A 26,216-nucleotide genomic window follows, 5' to 3' on the forward strand; every position below is an offset into this window, starting at 1 on the left:
AGGTACTGAAACATACCAGCACTATTCACAATAGTCAAAAGTTGGAAACAGCCCAAAAGTCTATCAATGGATGAATGGATAAAAATATTGTGATCTATACATAGTGGAAAATTATTCAATCATAAAAAAGAATGAAGTATTGATACATGGTGCAACATGATGAATTTTAAAAAATATTAGAAGCCAGACATAAAGGTCAGGTTACATATTAATTCCATTTACATGAAATATGTAGAATAAATCAATCCATAGAGACAACACAGACTGCTTGCCAGTGGCTGATAGGTGAGGCGAATGGGGAGCAATAGCTGCAATAGGTAAAGGATTTCCTTTGGGGATAATGAAAATGTTTTGGAACTAGATATGTTGTGGCCTGTATAGAATAGACCAAACCAAGTATGCTCTCAAAGGCTGTTTATTAGCCGGCGGCTGTCCTGTGCAAAGGAGCAGCCTCGAAATGCCAAGATACAAGGTTTTTAAGCCCTAAATCCCATTCTTCATTCTATCTTAAACACAAAGGTCTATTTCTCTCCTATTCACTACCTGTCAACCCACTGGTCAGGTGTGCAAGCGGGGAGTACAAAAGCAGAAAGCTTGTTGTTAGAATGTCATGTTCCTATGGGTGATTGCCTATGTTCCCATGGGCAATAGCCAGTATTCTTATGGGCGATGGCCAAACAGTAATTTTCAGCTTATATACAATTGATTATTTTTCATGCCACGCAAGCAAGCAGGGTTACGTAGGCTAAAATTGGCAGTTAGCGTATGAGCTCATTGTTACAAGTTTCATGATTAACAGAATGTGGTTAGGGGTTCCAGAAACTAGGCCTAAGGTATAGACTTCCTTTGTCCAGTTTCAGGTTTTAATTATCCTTTAACCTTTTCATATTTCAGCAGGCTATCACAGATAAAGGTGGTGTTTGCACAATATTGTGAATGTACTAAATGCCATTGAATTTCCCACTTAAAATGATTAATTTTGTTATGTCAATTTTGCTGCAACAAAAAAATCATATACACTTTTAAACGCATTTCACCAACATTCTATATAGTAACATCAGATGATCAAACAGTGAGTCTTTCAACTTTGAATGCGAAGCAGACCTAAGCTGAAAATTTTATGATACTAAAGTGGAAAAAGGGATGTAATAACCTTGGAAAGCAAAAATTATTTTTTACTTGAAATGCAGTTGTTCTATCTCTTGAAAAAAAATATATGTAATAGGCAATAAATGTTCTTTCTTTCCAAGTATTGATTGCGAGTGTGGGCTACAGTTAGATCACCTGAGTTCTCATTCTCCCAAGAACGTTCTGGAAGACTATCAAATGCATTGTATCTTTCTCACATCTTTCTGTACTACTAAGAGTTGCAACATTGTTGATTCAAAATTTACCACATACATCCACTTCTCCCTCTGCTGGCTGGCTCCATACTACCACACTCTAATGGACTAAATCTACCAGAGCTGGGGTTATAACCATTTAAAAATATTTACTAAGCATTTATGTATTATGTGCCATGCACTTTCCTGCGTTCTGAGTATATCACAGTAAAGACTTAATTTTTCATCTAGTAGAAACAGACCATGAGCAACCTATTTATGTATCGTGATTAAGTACTGCAAAATAGTGCTATACCAGAGAACGAGAGGGATATTATTTGAGGCAGTGTGATCAGGCAAGGTTTCTCTTAGGAGGGATATCTAATCCGAAAGACCTGCATGGCATTAACAAACGACAGTAGGTGAGTTTGGGACTGTGGAAAGCTCTTAAGGCCAGTACACTTTTCAAGCTAGCGTTACAGGGTGGCAGAGGATATCATTCTGACCACAGACCGGTTACAAGACAAGCGAATGCTCGAGTATTTAAGGGAAAAATAAATCAGGTTTTTGGGGTGTCTTGCTATGAACTGCCGGAACTAGGGCGGGCAAGACACGCTCTCGAAATGAAAATCTTCCGACGGAGTCTGAAGTACAGGAAAGCCCAAGCAAGCTGAACTCCGGTCTCGCTCTCTTCCTTTGGTATTATCAAACGCAGTGTCAGAGATCCAACTGGGGCTCCGCCCTAGCCCAGGGAAACGCGGAAAACCTCAGGCAGGGAAGAGTCTAACCTTCCGAGGTAAACCTCACCCACAGATGGAGCTGACTCGCGGATTACCACAGCCCTCCACCTGACTGCTAGCTAGCTCCGCCCCCGGAAGTGCTGCCAAGCCACAATTACTTCCGTTATGCCAGGCTTTTTATTTTTTTTTTTAATCTCGCGAGATCTGAAAGTGCCTATGTGATCTGGGCTAGGCGGAAGTCAGGCCTCTTTTTCGTGGCGCCTCGGAGGCGGTCGGCTGCTTCAGGATGAAGGTATGAAATGGTAACTGGTGTTGAACTAGGCTTGGGGAACGTGCATCGTACCCCAAAACACGGCGTTGCCGCAGTGGTAGCTCTCCAAAGCCTTGGCTCTAGGTAGAGAAGGGTCTGAGGTAGGAGAAAGCTCGCCCTTAATGGGGCCGGAGCTTCTTGGGAAAGCGGATGGCGAGGGATTGCTGCTGGCGCCGCGCCGTGTGGGGAGCGCCATGGTGGCGTCCTCGGACCCAGCCGAGACAGATGCGGCCCTACTGTCCATTTGGCGTCCCCTAGGTGGGGTTCCTTACTCCGAGAGGGTGAATGGCGGCAGATCACCCTTCGCCCCAACTCTTTCCGCAGGGCTTGGAAAAATGTGTCCTATTTTTAGTGCGGTGTTTCTTGCGTATAATTACGCACGCGTGTTTCAGTGAATAAAATCAATATCTCAAGTTTTCTGCTGATTGTATGGAGGCGACACGAAAGGCTTTTTGCAATGGAATGCTTTTGTAGGTGGTTCTGCGGTTTTCATAAAGCTCTTTTTTTTCCCGCCCCGCTTAAATTCTTAGTTGAACATCTCTTTCCCAGCCACTGGCTGCCAGAAGCTCATTGAAGTTGACGATGAACGAAAACTTCGTACCTTTTATGAGAAGCGTATGGCCACAGAAGTTGCTGCTGACGCCCTGGGTGAAGAATGGAAGGTAAGGGTTAACTACCGAATTGAATTGTTGCAGCTATTTAAAAAAGAGGTGGTAAACGCTGTTGGTAATTGGTATGTGTAATGGGGTTCAAACTCCAGGTTCTGTATGCTGAATTTGGGTTAGTTACTCCCAAATGTCATAAAGAAAAGCTATCACCTGGTTGGGTTATGTAGATCAAATGGGAAAGTAAACATACGTAATTGCTTTGTAAAGCAGTGGTCTCCAAAGGATATCTTTAAAAGTGCCAAGAAGGGGTGTTCTTGTTTGTTGCTTGTTGATACTTTGGTTTCTTAACAGTCTTTATCTAAACTCCTGGAGCTATTACCTCTTAGTAAAACAGGTTAGAAGTATGGCTTGATCGAAAGGAATTTGCTAATCAAACTTGGAAATTAGAAATGCAGACAAAACCGAGTGAAGAAAAATTTAAGTTTCAAATTGGTCTTAATGAACTGTGCTTAATAGAATTGAGGTTATACTTCAGTCTATTTTACAGCGTACCATTGTATTTTCCCGCAGGGTTATGTGGTTCGAATCAGCGGTGGAAACGACAAGCAAGGTTTCCCCATGAAGCAGGGTGTCTTGACCCATGGCCGTGTCCGCCTGCTACTGAGTAAGGGGCACTCCTGTTACAGACCAAGGAGGACTGGAGAAAGAAAGCGCAAATCTGTTCGGGGTTGCATTGTGGATGCCAATCTGAGTGTTCTCAACTTGGTCATTGTAAAAAAAGGTGAGGCTTATGTTCTTGCGTTGTTTTTGTTAACATTGATTTAAAGCTGATTGTCAAAGTGCTTTTTTATTTGCAGTATTCAGTTTGACCAATGGAGTTGTGGGGTTTTTGTCTGTTTTTACCAATTTATAAAGAACGTATGCTGCTTTGTAAGGAAGTTGAATTAAAATGTCTTTGTTCACTTGACTCTTAGGGGAGAAAGATATTCCCGGTCTCACTGATACTACTGTGCCTCGTCGCCTGGGGCCCAAAAGAGCCAGCAGAATTCGCAAACTTTTCAATCTCTCTAAAGAAGATGATGTCCGCCAATATGTTGTGAGAAAGCCCCTAAACAAAGAAGGTAGGGAAGATTATGCAATTTAGAGCTTGCTAAAGTTTGGTAATTTGTCAGCTGGTGTTTTGTGTGCATATTGGAAGATAAAAATCTGTGCCTACTGTTATGTATCTTGAGTTTTTAGGAAAATATTGGAGAGGATCAAGATATGTAGTATTAATCCTTGTTATAGTGCCTTCTAGATTGTTATAATTTTTTTTTAAAATTTTTCTGAAAGTCATTGATGTGTTTATCTAAAGATAACTTGCCAGACATTAAGTTCATTGATTTTAGGTTGAAAGAATGATAGAAAATTCTAGGACTATGAATGTGCTCTAAACCCTCACACACTTGCTCATTCTTTCATATCTAGTTCTAATTTGTTTACAAAAGAAATACATGCTTTCATCAACTGAAGTTGCTTTAACTTCTAGCCCTAATTTTCATCTGTGGGGTGTGGATAGCAATGATAAGAGTTGTGAGAATTCGAAGTTAGAAAAATACTATATTTAGGATACTAGGGAACAGGTGTGGGATTTTATATTTTAATAAATATACATTGTTAAATTAAGCAACATAACACATGAGGTTTGTGAGGTTTCTGTAGTGAAATGTGTGAATGTTTAAATGGAAAAAATGTCAGTTCAAGTTGGATTTTCCTGATAAATCTGAAAAAAAGGGTTTTGGTTTTCAGAACTGGGAACTTAAACCTATACTGGCATATAGTAAGTTGCTCGTTGGTCACTTATTGCAAATATGAGACACCACTTAGGTGCCAGGTACTATTTAAAGTGTTTAGGACAAAGTATAGACAAATTACTTTCATGAAACTTAACATTTTTTAAAAGTAGTTGACAAATATATGGGCATTTCCCATAATCACACCTTTGGAAATAACCATCAGTGTAGTATAAGTTTGCTAGTTGACAGGTGTTTATAAGATTGGTCATTTATCTCACTTTAAGCAGAACTTGAACAATTGAGCATTTAGTTAAGATATTCACCTTAAGTATATGTTACTTTCACAAGGTGTCCACAAACTAAAATGATTACATCTGAAAAGGCTTATGCTCTGAATCAAATCTATAATCCATAGGGTACTTATGGATTTATAATCCATAAACCCTATGGATTATAGGGTTTATAAATTAGGCTAAATGGAGATTTTTATGAAGAACATAACCACACATTTTAACAATGGTTTAGTTCCCCCTAGATTGGCAAGAAAATATAGATTCAAGCTAAATAGGACTTTAAAGTATGACAGGATAGAGATGAAGATAATGCTTTAGTTTTCAGTTCAGTTAAATATGCAGTTAATACTATTAAAATAAGGCTTCTGTGTTTTATAGTACCAAGGATATTTAATATCCTACTAAAGAAGACAATCTAATAGTGGAGGGGAAATCAAAGTAGAAAAAAGCTATGATCTTGAGCTTGACATCCAAATTTTAGGTATGGCTTAATGAGCTGTCTTTTGAGAATTAAATGTCTTTTAAGGAAAACACTGGCACCTAGTAAAGTTAGTTGGTCACTTTTTGGAAGGACTTTTTCTTAATATTTTAAGTTACAGAATAGTTCAAATTTGATTTAAAAGCCCTCATACAAGTTTTCATACATACTAACTCAAGTTTTGATGCACAAGGGTATTGAAGTGATAAAAGTCATTTAAATTTTTAGGTAAGAAACCTAGGACCAAAGCACCCAAGATTCAGCGTCTTGTTACTCCACGTGTCCTGCAACATAAACGTCGGCGTATTGCTCTGAAGAAACAGCGTACTAAGAAAAATAAGGAAGAGGCTGCAGAATATGCTAAACTTTTGGCCAAGAGAATGAAGGTTATGATTGGGATGGAGGGGAAGGAGTCAGGCCTAACTTTGGGTCTGTACTTTTTTAAGCAGGCAAATTCTGACTGTGCTTTTTTGTTTGTTTTCTTTAGGAGGCCAAAGAGAAACGCCAGGAACAGATTGCCAAGAGACGTAGACTTTCCTCTCTCAGAGCTTCTACCTCTAAGTCTGAGTCCAGTCAAAAATGAGATTTTTTTTAAGAGTAACAAATAAATAAGACCAGACATCAAATCTCCTTTATTGACTGTTTCATTGATGGTAAAACTTTAATGGAGAGAAACTAAAGTCATAGAAAGGGGGTCGGCGGGGGAGTATTGAGTTGAGCAATCTAATGATGCATAATGTCTAAGAGATAATTGAAAGAGCCTTCAAATTTAGACTGTGATAATAGAGAAGCCCAGGACAGGGTTTCTCTTGGTATATGTGGGTGGCTCAGGAAGATTCTCAGCATACGCATTTCAGCAAGGTATGAACAATTTCCGAGAAAAATGACTAGAACTATTAATCTTTTGTACACTTTATTTTGAGGAATACAGGTTTGTTTGTTTTTAAAGATCTATACACAATACATGAAAAGTGCCCTTGTGAAGATGGACATTCGTCATATATAAAAAAGACAATTTGTTAAAAGCAGTTAATAGATACCATTTTGAAATAGTTCACAAAGCTTTTAAAACCAGTGCAAATTTACTACATTAACAAAGCTTTTCAACCCCAATGAATTATTCATGCTTTTATTTCATACTCTGAACAGGAGTTGACCTTGTCTGTGAATGCACAAAGTATACTTTTTCTAATGGGCCATATCTAGTTTCTACAGTAACTACAATTAGAACTAACCTTTACAGACTAGGGTAAGGGTCTCAAGGCACATTAGGCTTTAAAGGTGAAGAAAAAGGGCTCTTTATTTACTGAAACATATTTTAACCACAAGTGAATAAAATTTTCAAATTTTAACATTTAGATATGTTTCCATATGAGGCCAATAATGCCTGTCTCTGGACCCTACTGTGAGAAGCAAGATCCTTAGTCAACAGTAAGAAAATCCTCACTGTTCTTAATACATGGTATTACATAACATGAAACATCCTGACTGGCAATTGACAAATCAAATTTGAACTTAAAAAGCAAAAAGGTAAAATGTAGCATTTTGAAAAGATACCCAAAACAAGAAAGACTGACAATACAGTCAATGTGGGTAACTTAAGGCCAAAAGGCAAGTCTGGTGTATAGCCCAGAATTGTGTATTAACCTAACATGCAAACCATGAACCACCCCTGCTTTGATTTTGAGTGCAATCCCTAAAGTGGAAAGATAAGGCTGGCCTAGACTACCCTAGCAATTCTGGCAGATTTAAGATAGAGAACTTTTTAAAAAGGGATGTTTTCAAGAGTTAGTGTTTCAAAAATGTCCAATCTTGTATTAACTGGTATGTACCAAAAAAGAAGTAAAAGCAACAACTGAATATCCCAAAGTTATGAGGGACTTAGGCTCATTAGTTAACTCGTTAACCATGCAGGATGTTATAATCAACCTACATACAAAATGCAGCTAAAGTTATATTAGACTCAAATCCAAAACCAGAATATGGTTTTGGACTAAACAATCTAGACTCAATATGAAAGACTGATTTTGAAAGTTATAAAGGATTTACGTTTCATACTATGTACTATACTGATTCAGGATCTGTGGTAGGTGCTAAAAAAGGCCTTTAAGCAATAATTTTACCACAAATTAGCCCCTATTTCTAAATGACTGCAGCAGGCTAAGATTTCCAATATGTAATGGCTATTCAGAATGTTACAGTTATTAGAAAACTCATAATTTGATAATACAGGCAAATGTCCTTAAATGTTTGGGGTTTTTTTTTAGTGGGTAGTTCTTTGGTAAATTGACTACAAAGAAATGGAAAAACAATATTGGAATTCTAAAGATGACAAAAGATCATATACACTTCAGGAGCTTTTAAAATTAGGCACAGCAAACTTGAATTTTTCCTTTCAATGCTGATTTTTTTAAGGGCAATTTTTAAAATGTTGGGGCAATAAGTGTTATGCATTAAAACTAGTACCAAGTCAAGCTGCAAAAATATATACTCAGTACAAAAGATCCATTTTTTAAGGTGATGAGGATTGTACATAATTTCTGGTAAGTTCTTCCATGTTGCACTTTCACAATAAATTGAAACTAGATTTCTGCATAGGTCAGATTACCCCTGAAATGTTGAAAGACTCATACAGTAACAGTATGTAAAAGATTATATACCAGGTGGAAAAGATTTGTGCTGTTAACTACCTGCAAAAAAAATTTTTTTTGTATCAACTGATTTAGTCATCTGCATAATTACTATAAAAGTGCACACACAACCACTGGCTTTTTAAACCATGCAGAGTTAAGGCAATCTTACTGTTCCTAAGGGATGTTTCTAAGAAAGGCATGATAATGTCAGTGAGGCATGTGAGGTCATGATTTTCTTAAACCTACTGGCAACAAGCTCAATAACCTTTAAAGTTTTAAGACTTAATTGATTCATTCTAAAAAAACAGTATTTACAAATGCACAAATAAGCATAAAAATCTATTATACAAGAATAAAACTGCAGTGCAAGTTTATCCCACAGGTTTTTAAAAGTGACTAACAGCAACCATTTACTGTGCCTGAACAATTTCAGGTCCAAAGACATCACAAGCATTTTAAGCATGTTTTACTTTTGTGAGACTTATGAAGCTAATTTCATTTAAACTGACTGGCTCATTTATTCCAATTTTAAAGCTGTTCTATATTAACATGGTACTGGGAAGAAGATGGAAGTAACTGGATATTCAAGATACAATCCATTAAGGAAAGTAATACTTAATATGAAGGATTAAGATACAAAACAAAGTCAGAGACAAGGTATTTGTCATCAGATTTTAGGTAATTTTGAGATTAATGACTACAGATGAGTTAAGTAGTAGTCATTTAATAGACCCCTTTCAGAAAATTGCAACATGCAATCTAAGAATTTTAATAAATATAATATGGCTGTACATACACATACCTACACAGCCACACATATATACACACATACACAAGAGTTGCTCTTATAACAGATATTTGTTTTAGGGTTAGGCAAATTTACATTAATATGCCATTCCCCAAACCCAATAGCTTCACATATAAACAAAATGCCAAGGATGATTATGGTTTCTCATTATCAAACTACTACAAATACTGAGAAATCCAAACAATTTTCAGCAGAGGCAAATAAACACTTCAGAAGTTGCAAATTTTCAATATCAATAAACCCTGGGGCATTTTAATGTCATTTTTACATTGTGAGATGATTCAGTATGAATTACATTTCATTATATATTATCTCAAGAGTTATTTCATTTGTTTTCACCAATTCTTAGCATTTGGAACAAACCTTGAATGTTTCCACACTGAATCTATTCCCCTAGCTTTATGTGTCAGAAACCTGGTGAATCTCTTGTTTAAATGACAGGCGCTCCAAAACATTTCCTGCACCATTCCACACTGACACTTGGAGGAACATCGATTTTCTGTAATTTTTCAAGGATCTCTGAAGACAGACTATTGTATGCAAGTCCATATTCGTTATCAAAAGCCTCTGAAAGACATTTTCAAAAATGCAGTTTGATTTGTTAAAGAAAACAAAGCCATCCATTTAAAAATGGTAGTCAAATCATTTTATATAAAAATTTAAACTGCATATTCAGAAGTAGAAATCTTTCTAAAGGCAAGTGAAGTATTTACCCATACCAGTCACAATTTTTTAAATTACTTTAGAAATAGAACTAAGAACCTCCTTTAGTAATCCCTAATTAACCAACTTACCAATATCAATATTCTCTCTTCCAAGAGATACTAATGATAAGAAGAGGATTTCTCTGTATAAACTCCTATAAAACAAATATTTTAAAGTTAATGGGCGAGAGCATAAAAACACATATATGAAGTTTTTTTAAATGGTAAAAAAGATTAAGTTCTGTGATCTAGTTATTAACGTACCTATGTCAGTGTCCTGGTTTTGATATTATACTACAGTTACATTAGATGTCCCCCTTGGGGGAAGCTGGGTTAAGGATACACTGAATTTGTACTATTTTTGCAACATCCTGTGAATAACTATTTCAAATTAAAAAATTAAAAGTTAATGGGCATAAAGCTTTACCCCCAAAACAAAAATGGCTTATTTTAACTTTATTATAATTTTTAACAATATAACAAGTGTTCTAACTCTAATTTTTAATTAAAACTTATAAAAGCAGAGTCTTCTCTCATCTTTTGCTACTTGACAAAATAATAGATTAATTTCTAAGGAGTTTAAAACCCTTGGAGACAAACAGTGTGAAAGAATGTGGTCTCTACTATCTAATCCAAAAGTAAAGGATTAGTCACCTTCATCTGGTGTGTAAGCATAAAAATGTCACAAGTGAAACCTTAAGAATGAGCTTCATGGCTCAGTTGTTAAAAATGAGAGGACAACTTAAGAAATGGTTTTTGAGTATTTACATCAAACAAAAAATTAGATAGCAATGCTGATTCTGATAATGCTCCACGTGCTTTTCTTTAGTAGCTTCTGAAGCCATAACAGGTCACTTCTAATATTCTTTCCCTGTCCTTACACTACAGATGCTTGAAACTACCCGCTCTTTAGATTATGGAGGCAGTCATCTCTACCTCAATTGCTCAGATTACAAAAAGATCATCCATTTTTGTCATCAATTCTTGCACTAAGCTTTTCTGAAGCTTCCACTGCAGAACTGACTTACGCTAACTGACACTGGGATGATACTGATCCAAGCACATTAAAAGACAATAGTGAGGATCAGAATAGCTCCATGTCTTTTGTAATTCACTGCTTTGATCACTTTCCCAAAGTGTTTTCTACTCCTAAACCTGTTTTTTTTTACATTCTATAAGAAAAGATGTGTGGATATGACAGCCTGAACAAGTAGTACATATGTATATATCAAGGTTAACAAAATCACAGACGGTATCTAGCGAACAGCAGTATTGTTTCCCAAAGATTCAGTACACGTTAGTTATGGATGAATTACCTACAATTTAAGCTACCCCACAGACACTTTATTATGGTTATGCTCAAATATGAATTTATACATTTTGGTAGCACTTTCTAAAAAAATCTTATGTTCTACACTGAGTATGTGTTTCTTTTATAACTAGAGATATTTCTTTAAAAAATTTTTTAAACATGACATTATTTTGAGTGGAAATACTGGATTATTACCTTTGTCTTTTCTTGTCTGGCTTCATTTGCTGTAAAAGCAGGTTGATGGGTTTAAGAACATTATTATGTTGAATACTCTGCCTGATGGTTTCTACTAAAGTGCTGGTTGCTTGTTGTTCCTCTGACAGGGGCGATAGTTTCTTTTCAGAATCTAATAATAAGAACACAGTAATTAAGAATACGTTTATCCACTAATTATTAAAAAAGTTTTTTCCAGAGTTGTAGCATTTTCTAGTTTTCTATTCAACATCACCTCTCCCTTACCAGTAAAATTATGTGACGTAACCAGTTAAAGAATACTTTTCCTGCTTTCTTCAGATAGGAGAGACCTGTCCCTTTGTTCTTTCCTTGAACTTAGGGTTTTGTGCTTGACACTGGGAATATGACAGCTTATAATCCAGCAGCCATCTTGTGACCATGAAGCGGCCTTTACTGATGTTAAAACAGATACAACAGAAGGAGCATGGGTCCCTGCTGACAGCAGAGTTGCCTACCCAGTCTTGGAGTGTCTAATTCATAACTTCTTTATGTGAGAGAATAATTTTTATGTTTAAACTTGTTATTTTCTATTAAATAGAGCAGAGTACAATCCTAACTGATACAAGGCTAATTTTAGAATTATTAAGAACATTTATACAGATTTCACAGATTACAAAAGTACTTTAGTGGTATACTGGAACTAAATCATACTAGCATTAAAAGTATACAAAATCAACAAGGTGTGCTTGGCCCAGAAAAAAAGAGAAAAGGTTTAATGCTGCAGGTAATTCCAGCAGCCATACAATTTTACTTACAACCACATTAGTTGAGATGGGAATATGTATCCAATAACTCTCCAGGCTGCCTCATTCTAAGTGTCTGTTATAAAGCAAGCTGTTGTATTTTTCATACAACCCAGCCCCTTAAAGGCAACTAGTAATACTTCATTTGTGTTCAACCAAAGAAACAGCAAAATTCTCTGTTACAATACATGAGGCTCTTCTGCCTGCTAAATGATTACCTTGGAATAGATTTGATTTTCATGCTATGTTGTGATTTTAAAGCCTAACCCGAATATAATAGACAACTTCGCAGTCTCTCCTTTAATTGAATTTTTAAAAATAACCCCTTTATTGAGATACAATTCTGAAACCATTCAATTCATCCATTTAAACTGTACAACTCAATAGCTTCTACTATATTCACAGAGCTGAGCGACCATCACCACAATCAACTTTAGAACATTTTTATCACCAAAAGAAACCTCCTATCAGCAATTACTCCTCTGTCTTCCCGACCCCTCAGCCCTATGCAACCTCCAATCTACACTGTCTCTACAGATGTGCCTATTCTGTATATTTCATACAAATAAAATTATACTTTGTGCTCTTTTGTGACTGGCTTCTTTATGATGTTTTTAAATTCATCTATGTTGTAGCATGCATCACTATTCATTACTTTCTACTGCCAAATAATAGCCCATTGTATGGATATACCATACTTTATCCATTCATCAGTGGTTGCTTCCACTGCTTGGCTATTAAGAAAAATGCAGCTAAGTTTTTAGGTGGATGTATATTTTTGCTTGGGTATTATCTTAAAGAGCTTAAGCAACCATCGTGTCATATGGTAACTGTTTATAATTTTGAGGAACTGTGAAACTGTTTCCCAAAGCAGCTGCACTACTTTTTATTCCAGTCAGCAGTGTATTAGGGTTCCCATTTCTTTATATCCTCACCAACACTTGTTAGTATCTCTCCTTTTGATTACAGCCAATCTAGCGAATGTGAAGTGGTATCTCTTTGTGATTTTGATGTGCATGTCCTTGACATCTAGTGATATTGAGCATCTTTCATTTGCTTTTGGCCATTTTTACATCTTCTCTGGAGAACTGTCTATTCAGATCTTGCTAAGGTCTGAATGTTTGTGTCTCCCCCAAATTCACATGTTGAGAAGACCCTAATGCCCACTGGCATTGAGAGACAAGGCCTTTGGGAGGTACTAAGGTCATGAGGGCAGAGTCCTCATGAACGGGTTAGTGCCCTTTAGAAAAAGGGCATAGAAGAGATACTTCACCCCTTCTGCCATGTGATGATATAACAAGAAGTCTGCAATCTGGAAGAGGGCCCTCAACTAACCATTCTAGCACCATTGGACTTCCAGCCTTTAGAACTGTGAGAAATTAACTTGTTTATAAGCTACCTAGTCTGTAGTACTTTGTTACAGCAGCCCGAATGGACTAAGATCCTTTGCTCATTTTTTAAATGGGCTGTCTTTTATTATTGAGTTGTAAGAACTCTTTCTATATTCTCAGCACAAAACTCTTTTAAGATACCTTTCTCTATTCTATTCTGTGGGTTGACATTGCACTTTTTAGATGGTTTATTTTTCACCATAGAAGTTTTTAAGTCAAATTTATATATTTTTCCTTTTGAGTGCTACAGTTTAGCTCTTACATTTGGGTCTATGATACATTTTGAGTTCATTTTTATGTATGATTTAAGGAAACAATCTAACTTTCTCTTTTTGCATGTTTCTCCAATTGTCCCAGCACCATTTGTTGAAAAGACTGTTTTTCACTCATTGAATGGTCTTGGAACTCTTGCCAAAAGGCAATTTACTGTATATGTAAGGGTTTCTTTCTGGAACCTCAACTCTATTCCACTGACCCATACGTCTATCCCTATGCAGTATCCCACTTCCTTGATTACTGTAGCTTTGTATTAAGTTCTCAAACTGAGCAGTATGAGTCCTACAACTATGTTCTTCTTTTTCAAGATTATTTTGGCTATTCTGGGTCGCCTGAATATCCATACGATTTTTAGGACAGGCTTGTCAGCACTTCTAAAATTACTCTTCTACTATGTAGAATTTACTCTCCAAATACCTAACCAAATTGGTATATGACAGAAAAATCACACGCACAAAAAATACTCTTCAACTCACATGGAGACCAGACATAGTTAAATGGATCAATACAACAGCAAATCAATTTGAACTAAAATTGAAAGAATCTTGAAGAGATACTAAAAATGGATAAAATATGTTTAAATAATGCAAAAGAATTTGTTTCTTCTCCTTAATTCTAGTCAACCCCCCACCCCGCCCCCGTAGTCCATTCTTCTTTATTGCTAAACAGTATTCTATCATATGGATAACTTGTACCACGATTTGTTTATTCATTCACTGTGGAGACATTTGGGTTATTTTCAATTTTTATGTCTTTTACTTACTAAAATTTCTCCATGAGACATACAGAGGTTCTCCTGGTTCCTGATGAAGGTTGATATTATCCCATAAAAGCTGAATATACACAAGTTTGCTATCCTGGGACAGAGATGACAGAGGAAGCTAAGAAAGATCAGTAAAAGTATTAGTACCTCAAGCAAAATAATTTGGACCAAGCAAAACTTGATTATATAAAAAGGATGAGTTCTTTCAAAGCTCTGGACCAAAAGTTCTGAGCAGCAAAATTTTTAATTTTTATTTAGATCTGATGATAAATGTTATTATTTTCTGAAATGCAGGTTTTTCGTTCTAAATCTCAAGAATGGGAATTACAACTTGGTAACTAGCACAGTGGCTACATGAAAGATTAACTGCCATCATAACAAATCTTAAGAGAAAGTGCAACTGTTTCTACCATCTTGTTGTATTGACCACTACTTAAAATATTTAAATGAGTCAAAATAGAGTTTGTAATATTGTAAGATTGTGTTGTGCCCCTGGTGTATGTCTGGGGTGTGAGGTGTCTTTCAATATTCAATATCATAAAATAAAGTAACTTGAGTTGCTCACTGTCTCCAGTGGGATCAGAAACCCTAGTACAAGCAAAGTGAGTGCTTTAGCCCCAGACAAAGCCAGACTGTGATCTTGTCTATCACTTACTAGGTATGTGATCTTGCAAAAACTACTTAACTTCTCTAACTTTTAATTATGTCATCTGAAAATATGGAAGAGTCCTTTAAAATAAGGTCATTATGAGAATGTCAGCTGGGAACATGATAGTTCAGAAGAAAAGCTACCTTTTCTAGCCACTCTTGCAACTAGAAATGACCATATAAGTTCCGGCCAAATGGATAAATATGAAAATATTATGGGCAACTCCAGGAACTGTCCCTAAAGAAAGAAGACATACTTTTCTCCATCCATTTTTCTCCTTACTGCTAGCTGGAAAGTGGATGTGATAGCTTAGAAGTAGAGTCAGTCATCTTGGACCAGGTGTAGAACTTGGAAAGGGAGATCACATACAGCTAAGCAAGATAACAGGATCATCTTAGGTCCCTAACACTGTCCCATCTCTGGACCACCTACCCAAACTTTTAAGGGAGAAATAACTGCATCTTAAGCCACATTACACAAATTATTGTATAATTTCTGTTACTTGAAGTTAAGCCTCGTCCTAACCAACACCAATATAATATAAGTATAAAATTTGGTACCCTACCTGAATACCTCCATTACAATGTTCAGATGAGAGGATAAGTCCTGGCAAATTACTAGGAAGGTCCAAACGTCTGAAATACCATACGAGGTTCCAGAATATGATTGGATGTTGATTGATGAAAGAGGATGTGTGAATCACCTGATCACCTTCATTTTCTAGCAAAGATTCAAGTTCTTTACGAAGTACTAGAGGACTCAAGTAAGGCACAGAAACAGGGGGAGGATTGGGTCTTTTTCCTAAAGGATCCTTAAAAAAATAATACAAAATAGTATCTATTTAATTCTGTATGTTTAAGAGTACTTCTCAATTAGATTATACTTCTCTATCCTTTCAAAATCAGTTATCTCAGGGCTATTGCTACATGCAGTAGAACACCCTAATGAAACCCAAAAATAGAAAAAATACTTAATCATAAATACCCTTAGATTAAATAATTTTAAAAGAAAATTAATAATCCATATAATAGACCCTATTTTAAACATGATAGAGTTTCTCTATAATGCTGATAAGACTAATGGCCTATTATGTAAGATTGATTTTTCCTTATCAATTTTTTTAATAAGAAATGTTTGCATTTAGATGTTTTATGATGATGATATCAAGAAAATCTGTGACTTTTCTTTGGGAAATCAAACAGAAGACCTGAGAGAAGTTTCTCTTTATACATGTATTCCACATAATAAAGAAGATAACAGAATTAGACTATCATCATTTTATAAGCTTAAAATGAATAACTTGATCTAGGCATTGAGGCATTAATAGTTACTAACCTCATAAAGATAGTTCATGTCTCCTACTGGAGAAATATATCACCTCTGATGAAGTTGTCTTACAAAAATAAACAAACGAATGAAACAAAAACAAAAACAAAACCTGAATCTGACTAAGCTTTTAGCTACTATTAACAATATACAGAGTTATAATCAACAAATATACTGCAAGGGGAAAAAACAGGGTATACAGATTTAGAAAGACCAAAAAACAGATCAACCAACTGCAGTGCAGGGACCTTATTTGATCCTGAGTGCTCAAACTACAAAACACAAATACCTGACATTTTTGAGACAATTAGAAATTTGAACAAAGACTGAATAATTTGATGTTATCTGTTATTTTTTGGTCTTTTAGTGGCATTGTATTTTTAAGAGTCCTTATATTTTGGAGATGCATTCTGAAACATTTACAAATGAAATATATCATGTTTGAAATTTTCTTCCAAATAATGTCGAAAGAAGTGAGTGAATGAGGGTATAAACAAAAGAAGAATGGCCATAAATTAAAAATCAGTGAATCTAGATGGTGGGTCAAGGGGCTCATTTATGTACTCTACTATTTTCGTACATACTTGAAATTTTAAAAAGTTCTTAGTTTAATGAAAAATTCTTACCACTTTTTATGTCATTAAAATAAATCTTGTACAGAAGAATTATGTCCTGCTCTAATACTTACATGAATACACAATATAATTATTGTTACATACCACGACTTCCTGCAGACTGTTTGGAAGACTGACTGTTGAAATGCCATGAAATGGTCGCTGGGAAAGATCAATATTTTGCAAAGGACCTCCAACACTGTGACTTCGAGTCAAAGATACATTCCGTTTTGCTAAACTATTAGGCACAGGTGAAATTTTCATAGTTTGAACATCTCCACTGGCTTTCTTTATTTCATCACTTTAAAAAAAAAGAAATGCTCTGTTTGTTCTGTAAAACAATCTGAATCCGTTGAGCTAGAGAGTATTTTCTACAATGAATTTTAAGTCTACTGCATATATCTGAGAAGAGTCAGTACTGGCGTATAAGACTACTTCAGGCATTTTTGTAAAACTAGTCAAAAGAACAGGATAGAGTGGATGACTCTGGTGAAGACCGAAGAGGATGTATAGTAAATAACAGGTATTATTTTAAAAAGATTAAATGCCCATTCAGTTGCTTTATTCAAACATTATTTCATAAGTTAAATAAAATCACCTAGAAGTAACTATACTGCATGTAAATTAGTCCCTGACAAGTATATAATCTCTACCATGCCATGATCCGCCTAAAGAGACCAGATCTTACTTTTTTATTTTTAGTGTTTAGCATAATGCTTACATGCTCTCAATAAATGTTGGATTCAATAAATATTTAAGAGTAAAATAAAGAGTATACCTCACAGTAAAGAGAATTTGGAAACTGGCAATGACTACGCTAAAGGGGAAAATACTTTTTACTGGTTGAGAAGTTCATTTTGTAAAAGATACCATAAAACATTAAACAAAATTTCAAAAATGGTTTATCATCAGATTCATTCATTAGGTATTTAAACAATATACAGTAGTAAAAAATTAAGGTTAAATTTTTAAAATGCCAGAACTTATGCCTATAACAGTCAGGTAATCTTTAAGATCGAATTTTTACAAGAATATCCAATTTCTTATGAGTTCTCTATACTCTATGATACCTTGATTCAACTACAGAGCTCGTTTCTTCAGTTATCGTCTGGTTATGTTTAGAAAAATCCATAAAGTTGATCAAGTCAGGTTCTGCTGAACTGGATACAGGTTTGTGCTCCAAAGGTTCACTTGCCAATGGAATGCTGCCACTTTGTAAACTGTCACCAGAGGTACTTGGTTTTAGAAAAAAGCTAAATATGGAGCAGTACAAAAAAAACAAAAAAAAACAAAAAAAAAATTTAAAAATCCTAAAGTCCTCTAAAGTTCATATTTAGAATCACTTTATGGTAAAGCAGTCATAATACATTATACAATCCATAAAAGTACTGCCTATTTCAAATACACACTCACCCACCTCACTCTCTCCCCCTTCCCCTCCCTCTTCTGCTTTCATTCCTGCCCTCCTGTCCTAAACTATTCAAATGAAAAGGTCTAGAGGAGATCATCAGAGTTCATTTTAAGATCCCTTTAGTTTTTGAGAACCATTAAATAAAGCTATGAAGATGAAAAGCAAAATATTTCATTAATTTTCTCAGTTAAAAAAAGAGCATGAACAGCATCATTTTAGCATGTATTAACCTATAATTGTATATAATGCCTCTTTTTCTCCCTTATAAAATCTCCATTTTGTTTTCAGTCATTTCCTCTCCTATTTATTATTTTATTGTCATCTTCTTTCTCTCCTCCTTCTGGGGGCGGACGATGTGAGGGCTAGGCCTTGTAAGGAACAGTGAGAGAACTTTCGGAGATAAAAGTAATGTTCTACATCTTGATAAGGGTTTGATTCTGCACAAGTGTATGTATTTACTGTTTAAATGGTAATTTATTGTATACCAACTTTTTCTTTTAAAAAGAGAAAACCTAAAATGCTGAATTCTAGTTGATATGTATCTGAAGTCTGGGGAAGAAGTGTATTAAGGTCTACATATTATTATAAATGAATAAAAATATAAAATGAATTCATGGATGAATAGAGAGATAAACAGATAATAAAGCAAGTATAGTAAAATGTTAATTATACAATATCGCAGTGGATATTTGGGTGTCACTGGAAAAAATCTTTAAACTTGATTGTAAGTTTGAAATTTTCCATAACAATATGTTAGGGAGGAAAAATCAATAATGTTCTTTTATATCCAATTAGAACTATAAAATGAGATACCACAATAGCTTAAGAAACACAATTAACTCAATAAAAAAAGTACAAGACTTATGGAGAATTCAAAAGGACATAAAAATTTTTTTTAAAATAGATATACTGTTTTATAAACTATATAAATGTCTAACCAATGTACTATATACTTGAAACTAATTAAAATAAATTTTTTTTAAAAATGGAGCTATATATCGCACTCACAGATAAGAGAATAATATTGAAAATGTCCACTTTCTCAAATTAATCTATAAATCTAACCCCAATGAAAACTATAGCTGAATTTTTTTAGGAACTAAAGGTTACTCTAAAATTTTATAAATTTTAAAATGAGTAACTATAAGCAAATATATGTATATATTCCACAAGGGGGAAACTTGGACACAACACAAAGACAGAGTAATAAAAATAATAGTAGTGACCAAAAAAAAAAAAGAGAACACACAGTGAGGTGTACATGGGAACCTGAGGTGTACATGGGATCAAAAACCTCTGTATCAGAAGTAAAATATAAACCTAACAAAAGAACATTCAGGAGAAAATTTTTATGTCCTACAGATGGGAAACAACTTTAAAAACAAGACACCAAATGAACAAATCATAAGGTTTAAAATTAATTAATGAGGACATCAAAATGAATGATTTCAAGGAATTAACATCAAAAATATTCAAAGCAACAATCAACAAGAAAAATAAAATTTAATAATGGGCAAGAGCTATAAACGGGCAATTCACAGAAAATGCTGGATTAACAAGTCTATGAAGAGATACTCAAACTCACTAGTATTCAGAGAAATTCAAACAAAAACAAAATACCACTTTATACTCATCAGAATGAAAAAATCAAGTGATAATACCAAATGCCAGTAAGGATGTACTGAAATGAGAATTCTTATACTCTACTAGTGAGAGTGTAGCCATCTGGGAAGCAATCTTCCAGTGTTTATTGAAATCATGTATGAAAACAACCCAATGGTCTCAATCCTAAGATTCTGAGAGAAATTACTTCACAAGTCCAGATGGAGACATATATTTTACAGTGTATTACATCACTGTAATGATAATAACAAAAAACTGGAAGCAACTGAAGTATCCAACACTAGGATAATGAGATAAGTAAAATGAGGTATTAACTTCCTGTAGGAGAAAAGAAAAAAACTAGCTTTACATACAGAAACTCAGATAAATTTAACACTGAGTAAAAAAAATAGAGATTTTTAGCATTATTCTAATTATGTAAGTTTAATGTGATAATCCTGCAAAATAACATATTTTATGAGAATATATATTCAAGGATATACCACAAACAGCACAATGTCTTTATTGAATAAAGGAATGAGTGGGAATGGGTAGGGTGAGGAAGATAATAAAGGAGGGCCCTTGCACAAACCATTGATAGTGTCAGGAATTAAAGTATGATTTCACTCAGCATCACATATGAAGCTAAAAGGAAAAAGAGAGGAAACACCTAAACAACTGGATATTTTTTAAAAAACAGCTAAAAATAGATAATAATATGAAGTATACTTCCTCCATAAAACAAATATAATGTTCAGTATAATTACTTAGGTCAGCATACAGTTACCAAACTCGAAATTACTTAATGACTGATTATAGATGAGCTACTCTCCTTCCCACTGCTTAGAATTTGGTCATTTCACTGTACAGAACACCATTATAAAGGGGCAACAAGTTAAGAAGAATTCAAGGCACCCCTCATATATACTTTTTTTTTTTCCTTCTAGAAGACATAATTAAGATCACTGAGGCAGAAAGTTTAAAATAATGACTAACATAGAGTTTTAAAATAAAGTTTAAAATAATGACTAACATAGAGTTTTGAATTATCTATCAAGTTTAGCTCCAGGAATTAACTGCTACTGATAATCGTAAAGTTAAATAAAATGGGAAAGTCATCTACTACATTACTAGTATTTTCTACTCAAATAGTGAAAGTGAAGGAGAAAGGATACCTGGAGCATACCATGACTATTTCACTCCTCCCCCAGGAGTCATGCCTTTGGGGGTGGGGGGCACTTACCTCTTAAGGGAGTTTTTATAATATAATACTAACCTTGCGGAGCCTCTTAAGTCTTTAAATTCTACATTGAGAAGAGGCAAAAAGTTGCTTTTACAGAATGGACAGGTTGTATTCAAATTTGAATCATCTGCCGTCCATCCAGCCATTATTTCTTCATCATAAACTAAAGCTCCACAAGCTCTGCACTGTGAACAACTTGACATCAAAACCTAAGAATAGAAAAGTGCAGACACTGAAAACCTCCACAGTGACAATCTTAACAAACCACTCTCTTGAGACAAAGAATTTTACTTTGTTGATCGAATTTGGAATTAACAACTCAATTACTTTACAGGTAAAGTTACCAGTTTATTGCCTTGCTTACATAAGACATCAAGCATATTCAACAAAATGTCCACAAGAGTATCACAGAATTCTGTTAAGTCATTCTGAAATAAAAATATGTTTATGGCCACTTTATCATGGGCAAACATAAAACTTTTACCTCCATTGCACAATTCTGATAGATGCTCGACATGCTGGTGTTCTGAGAAGAACCATGGTCTGATTTTTCAAAGTCCTGCCCTTTTATACTTCTTGGAAATGGAAGCTCACCTGGAGAGAAGTAACCATCATAATACATTATGTATGAAAATGCCCTTATTCTTTGTAAATGCGTACTAAAGTATAAAAGGGGGATGTATCATGAAGTCTGCAATTTATTTTCAAATGGTTCAGTATAAAATATATATATGTATATATATAAAGTTACCAATAGTTAACTAAATCTAGGTTGAAAATGTATAATTGTTCACTATATTATTTAACTTCTCGGGACATTTGAAAATTTTTCATAATAGAAAGTTGGATAAAATAAGTAGAATTACAATTAAAAAAAAAAAGCACAGAGCTAAGAAATTTCAGCAATACAGCCCAGGGACTCTCAAACTCTGGTATGTATCTAATTCGCCTGGAGAGCTAGTTAAAAATACACATTTCTAAGGCCCGATCCCACAGATTCGGTCTCAAACATTTTAGCCTAAGACTTGGACGTTTGTATATATTTTTAAGCAAGTTCCTCAGGTGATTCTGAAACACACTAAAAGTTCAAGAATTAATGATATAATTCCCAAATATATACAACTAAAAATAAAATCAGTTAAGTGACTGCAGTACTTGTAGATCATATAAAAGAACAGTGAGAGAGTGGCACGGTTCTATTAACAAATGAGGCATATTGTATGTGTGGTGGGCGGAGGGAAGGGTATAGGTATATACATGAGGAGAGAGGACAATCCTTCCCAATACCTGTTGAGTAATGCGGTTTTCCTACATCTCCACTGCTGCTGCTACTGCCAAGGCTTGTGTTGCTCTGGGTAAGTTCATTGGGGACCAACCCTGAGATACTTGTGTTAGGTGGTATATTCTCCCCCAAAATATGGTCTTCGAGGCCAGCTGGGAAGCTATAATCTCTATTAGTTTCCTCCTTTAATTGAAAAGAATAAAATCATAGACACATATGTAATACCTTCTCCAATGAGAATATATTTACTCCACCCTTTTCAGAATTAAATGCCCCTATTTTGCTTAAATCATCAACTCCATATTTTTCAAAACCTGAACTCTTCTATTATTTAGAATTTCCCTTCCAAATTCTAAAACACTCAAGCAATGACCTGTAATACTTTAAGACTGTGTTGTGTCCCTCGTGTATGTTTGGGGTATGGGGGTGGTCTGTCAATATTCAATATCATAAAATGAAGGAACTCCAGGAGCTCATTGTCTTCAGTAGCATCAGAGACAGTAACAGAGATCAAATAAGAGCTTTAGCATCAGACACAGCCAGACTGATCTTGGCTCTCCATCACGTATTAGGTATGTGACCTTAACTTCTCTAACCATTAACTATTAATTATTGTCTGAAAAAGATGGATAATGAGTCCTTTAAAATAAGGTGGTCGTAAAAATTTCAGCTGACAATAGATTGTTCAGAATAACAATCATCAATATTAGAGGCATAAAGCATGAATAAAGTTCTGAACACTAATTCTTGACCACTGTGATTGACACTTCAGTTTAAATTTTAAAAAAATTCAATAATCAGTTTCCTTTTTAGTTTTTGCTTTAAAGAAGACTTGTCTTCTCTTATAAAACCATGTTAAATGATTTTAAAAAACTTAAATACGAATATGTAAAACAGGAAATAAAAGCACTTATAACACCAACAGAGTATAACCGAAATCTTAATGTATATATCCTTGTAGTCCTTTTAAAATATGCATAGCACATTTTTACAAAATATGAGTTAAGCTATTCTCATGTAACTTGTCATTAAATTTTCTGTATTATTTAAACTCCTTTAACCTAATCTAACTTATTGATATACTATTACATATTTAGTAAATCTTCTATTGCTTAAACATTCAGAATGCTTTACATTGATGAATTCCCTTGAGCTATTTTTACACATATCCCTAATTTTTTTCCTCTAGATTAAATTCTAGTTTAAAGTTATGAAAATTTTATAGACTTTATTCATTCCTTCCTTTGAAAATATTAGGTATGTCCTATTTGCTTTTGCCAGGCACTGGTATCAAGACTACAGCAACGAAAAGAAAAGAAAGATTTTAACTTGTAACCACTCAGAATATATTCCAAGTCCACATTACTCTGCATAAAGTGTTTTTTAACACTGTTAGATAAAATTTCAAATATAAAATGGTTGTGTTTTTTTTTTTTTTTCACATAATGCCAAGTTAAGGGACTCTTGAAGCCAGCTTATTTTGTCTTTCTTTAACTGACCTTGTAAGCTCTTTAAATACAAATGCAATTTGTCTTATAAAACTCAACAATGTACTTTTAATTCAATGAAGTCTGCCTATAGAATAAAGTTTTCCTTCAAATGGTATACAAGTCTTATTTGTCCAATTTAATTTCCTGTCTGTACTTCCTATTTACAACTTTAGCAATCTGAAATCAACTACATTATCTTGAAAGTGCATGTTTTAAGACTTCATGCTTTTTTCATTATTCTCAGATACACCTTTTGCCACCTTACCATTTAGACTAACCAAAAACTTTAAATTTATCCATCAAAAGCAAACTTAGATATAACCTGCTTTGCTCTTTTTGGACAGTCTCTACAGGAACCTCTTCTAAGATACTGCTCCCTTCTTTGCTACTATGGTGGTAAAGAGCAAAGACTGTACCCGATCTCTCAAACTTCAAATTCTAGTTTTGCCACTTACTAGTTATGTAACCTGGAGAAGTTAATTAACCTCTCTGAATCTCAGATACCTCATCTAAAAAATGAGGATAAGAGTAGTACCTACCTACCCATGTGGTTGCTATAAAAATTAAACAAATATATATGTGTACATATACAGTCATGTGTCAAAACAGATATACAGTTTAAGACAGTACTAAGAACAATGCTAACAACAGTGAACATTATAGATGTTTGTCTTTTCTAGTAAAGTACTAAAATTCTTTGACTATAATGGTGAAGTTTTAATTAACATTTTTGTATAAAATGAGCAAAATTTCCTCACTTCTATTTTCATAAGAAGATCTAATGATTTTCTTTATAATGGTTTTTAAAAGAATTATCAGTTTTTGTTATGCAGTATGGAACCTATGGATTAAGTTGTAGAGTGATTTCATATGTATTAAAGAGATAACACAGGTAAAGGTTACTTAAAAACTGAAGTGCTATGCAAACATAACACGGCATCATTATTAAATTCAGACATTAATCATTAGTACTTTCAAAAAAATAAACTTCATGTGTTAGTTTGGACTGATCTATGGAATTATAAATTAGTCCTGATATTCTATTTCTTCATTATTAACTTCCTTATCTGTATGTTCAAGTCATTTCAATAGGATATGCATTAAAATATAAAAACCAAAGTTACTAGAAATCTCTAAACAATTTGTACATAAGAAAATACTACAAACATTCCAATATCAGACAGACTACACAAAAAACATCTTACCTCATCATCTGAGTAGTTGTAGGCAGATGCTACAGCTACCCACATCTTACTGGCTACTGTCGCTGCTTGTTTCATACCAGATTTTAGGACATCTATCTTGGGCCCTGAGAGTATATTATCCAGCTTTAATCCTGACAAAGAATTTACCACAGAACCCAATGAGCCATGTGGTGAAGAACGCACCAGAGCTGATAAAGAAGTCGAACGTTCTTTATGACCTCGAGAGGGAGTCTGCTGCTTGAAACGCCCAGTAAAAGTTTTAGATCTAGACACTGCAGGGGAGCCCTTTTCACTTTCAGGATTTTCCTGTGCCGGCGGACCATGATCTAAAGGTAGGCTTGATCTCCTCTCTAAAGGGTGAACAAATGCAGTGGTAGTGCCAGACTCTTTGTTTCCCTCTCCATGTAATTCCATACTAGAAGATTTGCTACCCAGGGGACTCTTTAGGTTCATATAGTTTTCGATTTCATCAGCCAGATTTCGTGCAATAACTGGAGAAAACATCTTATCTTCAGACTCAGGAGTTTTTTCTCCTATGCACTCAGTGGCTAAAAGAGACAAAGGATCTAGTCCAGTTTCAACGTCTTCCCTCTCAACAGCTTTAGCAACACCATATAAACTACTTCTTTTATTTATTACATCTTTGGATCCTGCTTTCAAGTCTATGGGCTGATTACTGTCAGTTTGTAGACTATCATGTGTATCCTTTGTCATAGTAATTTTAGCTATACTGTCATCAATCACAGGTTCTAAGAGCTCTTGGCTTTCCTCCAGCATCTCTAACACTGAAGATCTGTGCTCAATATCCCAAGTGCTTTCAGACACACGAGTCCTAGTATCACCGAGATGACAGCTAACACTCTCAAAGCTATGGGTTCTTGGGATATGAAGTGGAGAAGTCTTAGGACACGTCAGTGCTGCTGTGAGAATCTTGGCATCTGCTCCCATCATGATAGCCACTTCACTTGAATTCAAATCCAAACTGCTCTTCTTAAACAACATTC

At 34.7% G+C, this 26,216-nt stretch overlaps 2 protein-coding genes across 3 annotated transcripts in view; one reads left to right on the plus strand and one right to left on the minus strand.

Moving 5' to 3' along the window:
- The first annotated feature begins 2,225 nt into the window (after positions 1-2,225).
- RPS6 (ribosomal protein S6) lies at positions 2,226-6,156 on the plus strand. The gene is made up of 6 exons (XM_006918342.3): positions 2,226-2,354; positions 2,903-3,034; positions 3,551-3,761; positions 3,955-4,101; positions 5,755-5,912; positions 6,014-6,156. Exons 1-6 carry the CDS (start codon positions 2,349-2,351, stop codon positions 6,107-6,109), a joined length of 750 nt encoding a protein of 249 aa, XP_006918404.1. The 5' UTR covers positions 2,226-2,348; the 3' UTR covers positions 6,110-6,156.
- Positions 6,157-6,422: 266 nt separating this feature from the next.
- Positions 6,423-26,216, minus strand: part of DENND4C (DENN domain containing 4C) — an 86,365-nt gene continuing 66,571 nt past the window's right edge. For both annotated transcript variants that reach the window (XM_006918343.3, XM_015594458.2), the window contains 11 exons: positions 25,213-26,216; positions 22,523-22,700; positions 21,720-21,829; positions 21,269-21,444; positions 18,050-18,232; positions 17,085-17,280; positions 15,605-15,850; positions 14,391-14,508; positions 11,179-11,329; positions 9,762-9,826; positions 6,423-9,534 (listed from right to left, as the gene is read on the minus strand). The exon at positions 25,213-26,216 is cut by the window's right edge and continues 180 nt beyond it. In XM_006918343.3, the coding sequence (XP_006918405.1) occupies positions 9,398-9,534; positions 9,762-9,826; positions 11,179-11,329; positions 14,391-14,508; positions 15,605-15,850; positions 17,085-17,280; positions 18,050-18,232; positions 21,269-21,444; positions 21,720-21,829; positions 22,523-22,700; positions 25,213-26,216 (2,564 nt within the window). In that variant the 3' untranslated portion in view covers positions 6,423-9,397. The remainder of the gene's footprint in view (positions 9,535-9,761; positions 9,827-11,178; positions 11,330-14,390; positions 14,509-15,604; positions 15,851-17,084; positions 17,281-18,049; positions 18,233-21,268; positions 21,445-21,719; positions 21,830-22,522; positions 22,701-25,212) is intronic.

The sequence above is a fragment of the Pteropus alecto genome, unplaced genomic scaffold (assembly GCF_000325575.1).
Source record: "Pteropus alecto unplaced genomic scaffold, ASM32557v1 scaffold95, whole genome shotgun sequence".
Classification (NCBI taxonomy): domain Eukaryota; kingdom Metazoa; phylum Chordata; class Mammalia; order Chiroptera; family Pteropodidae; genus Pteropus; species Pteropus alecto.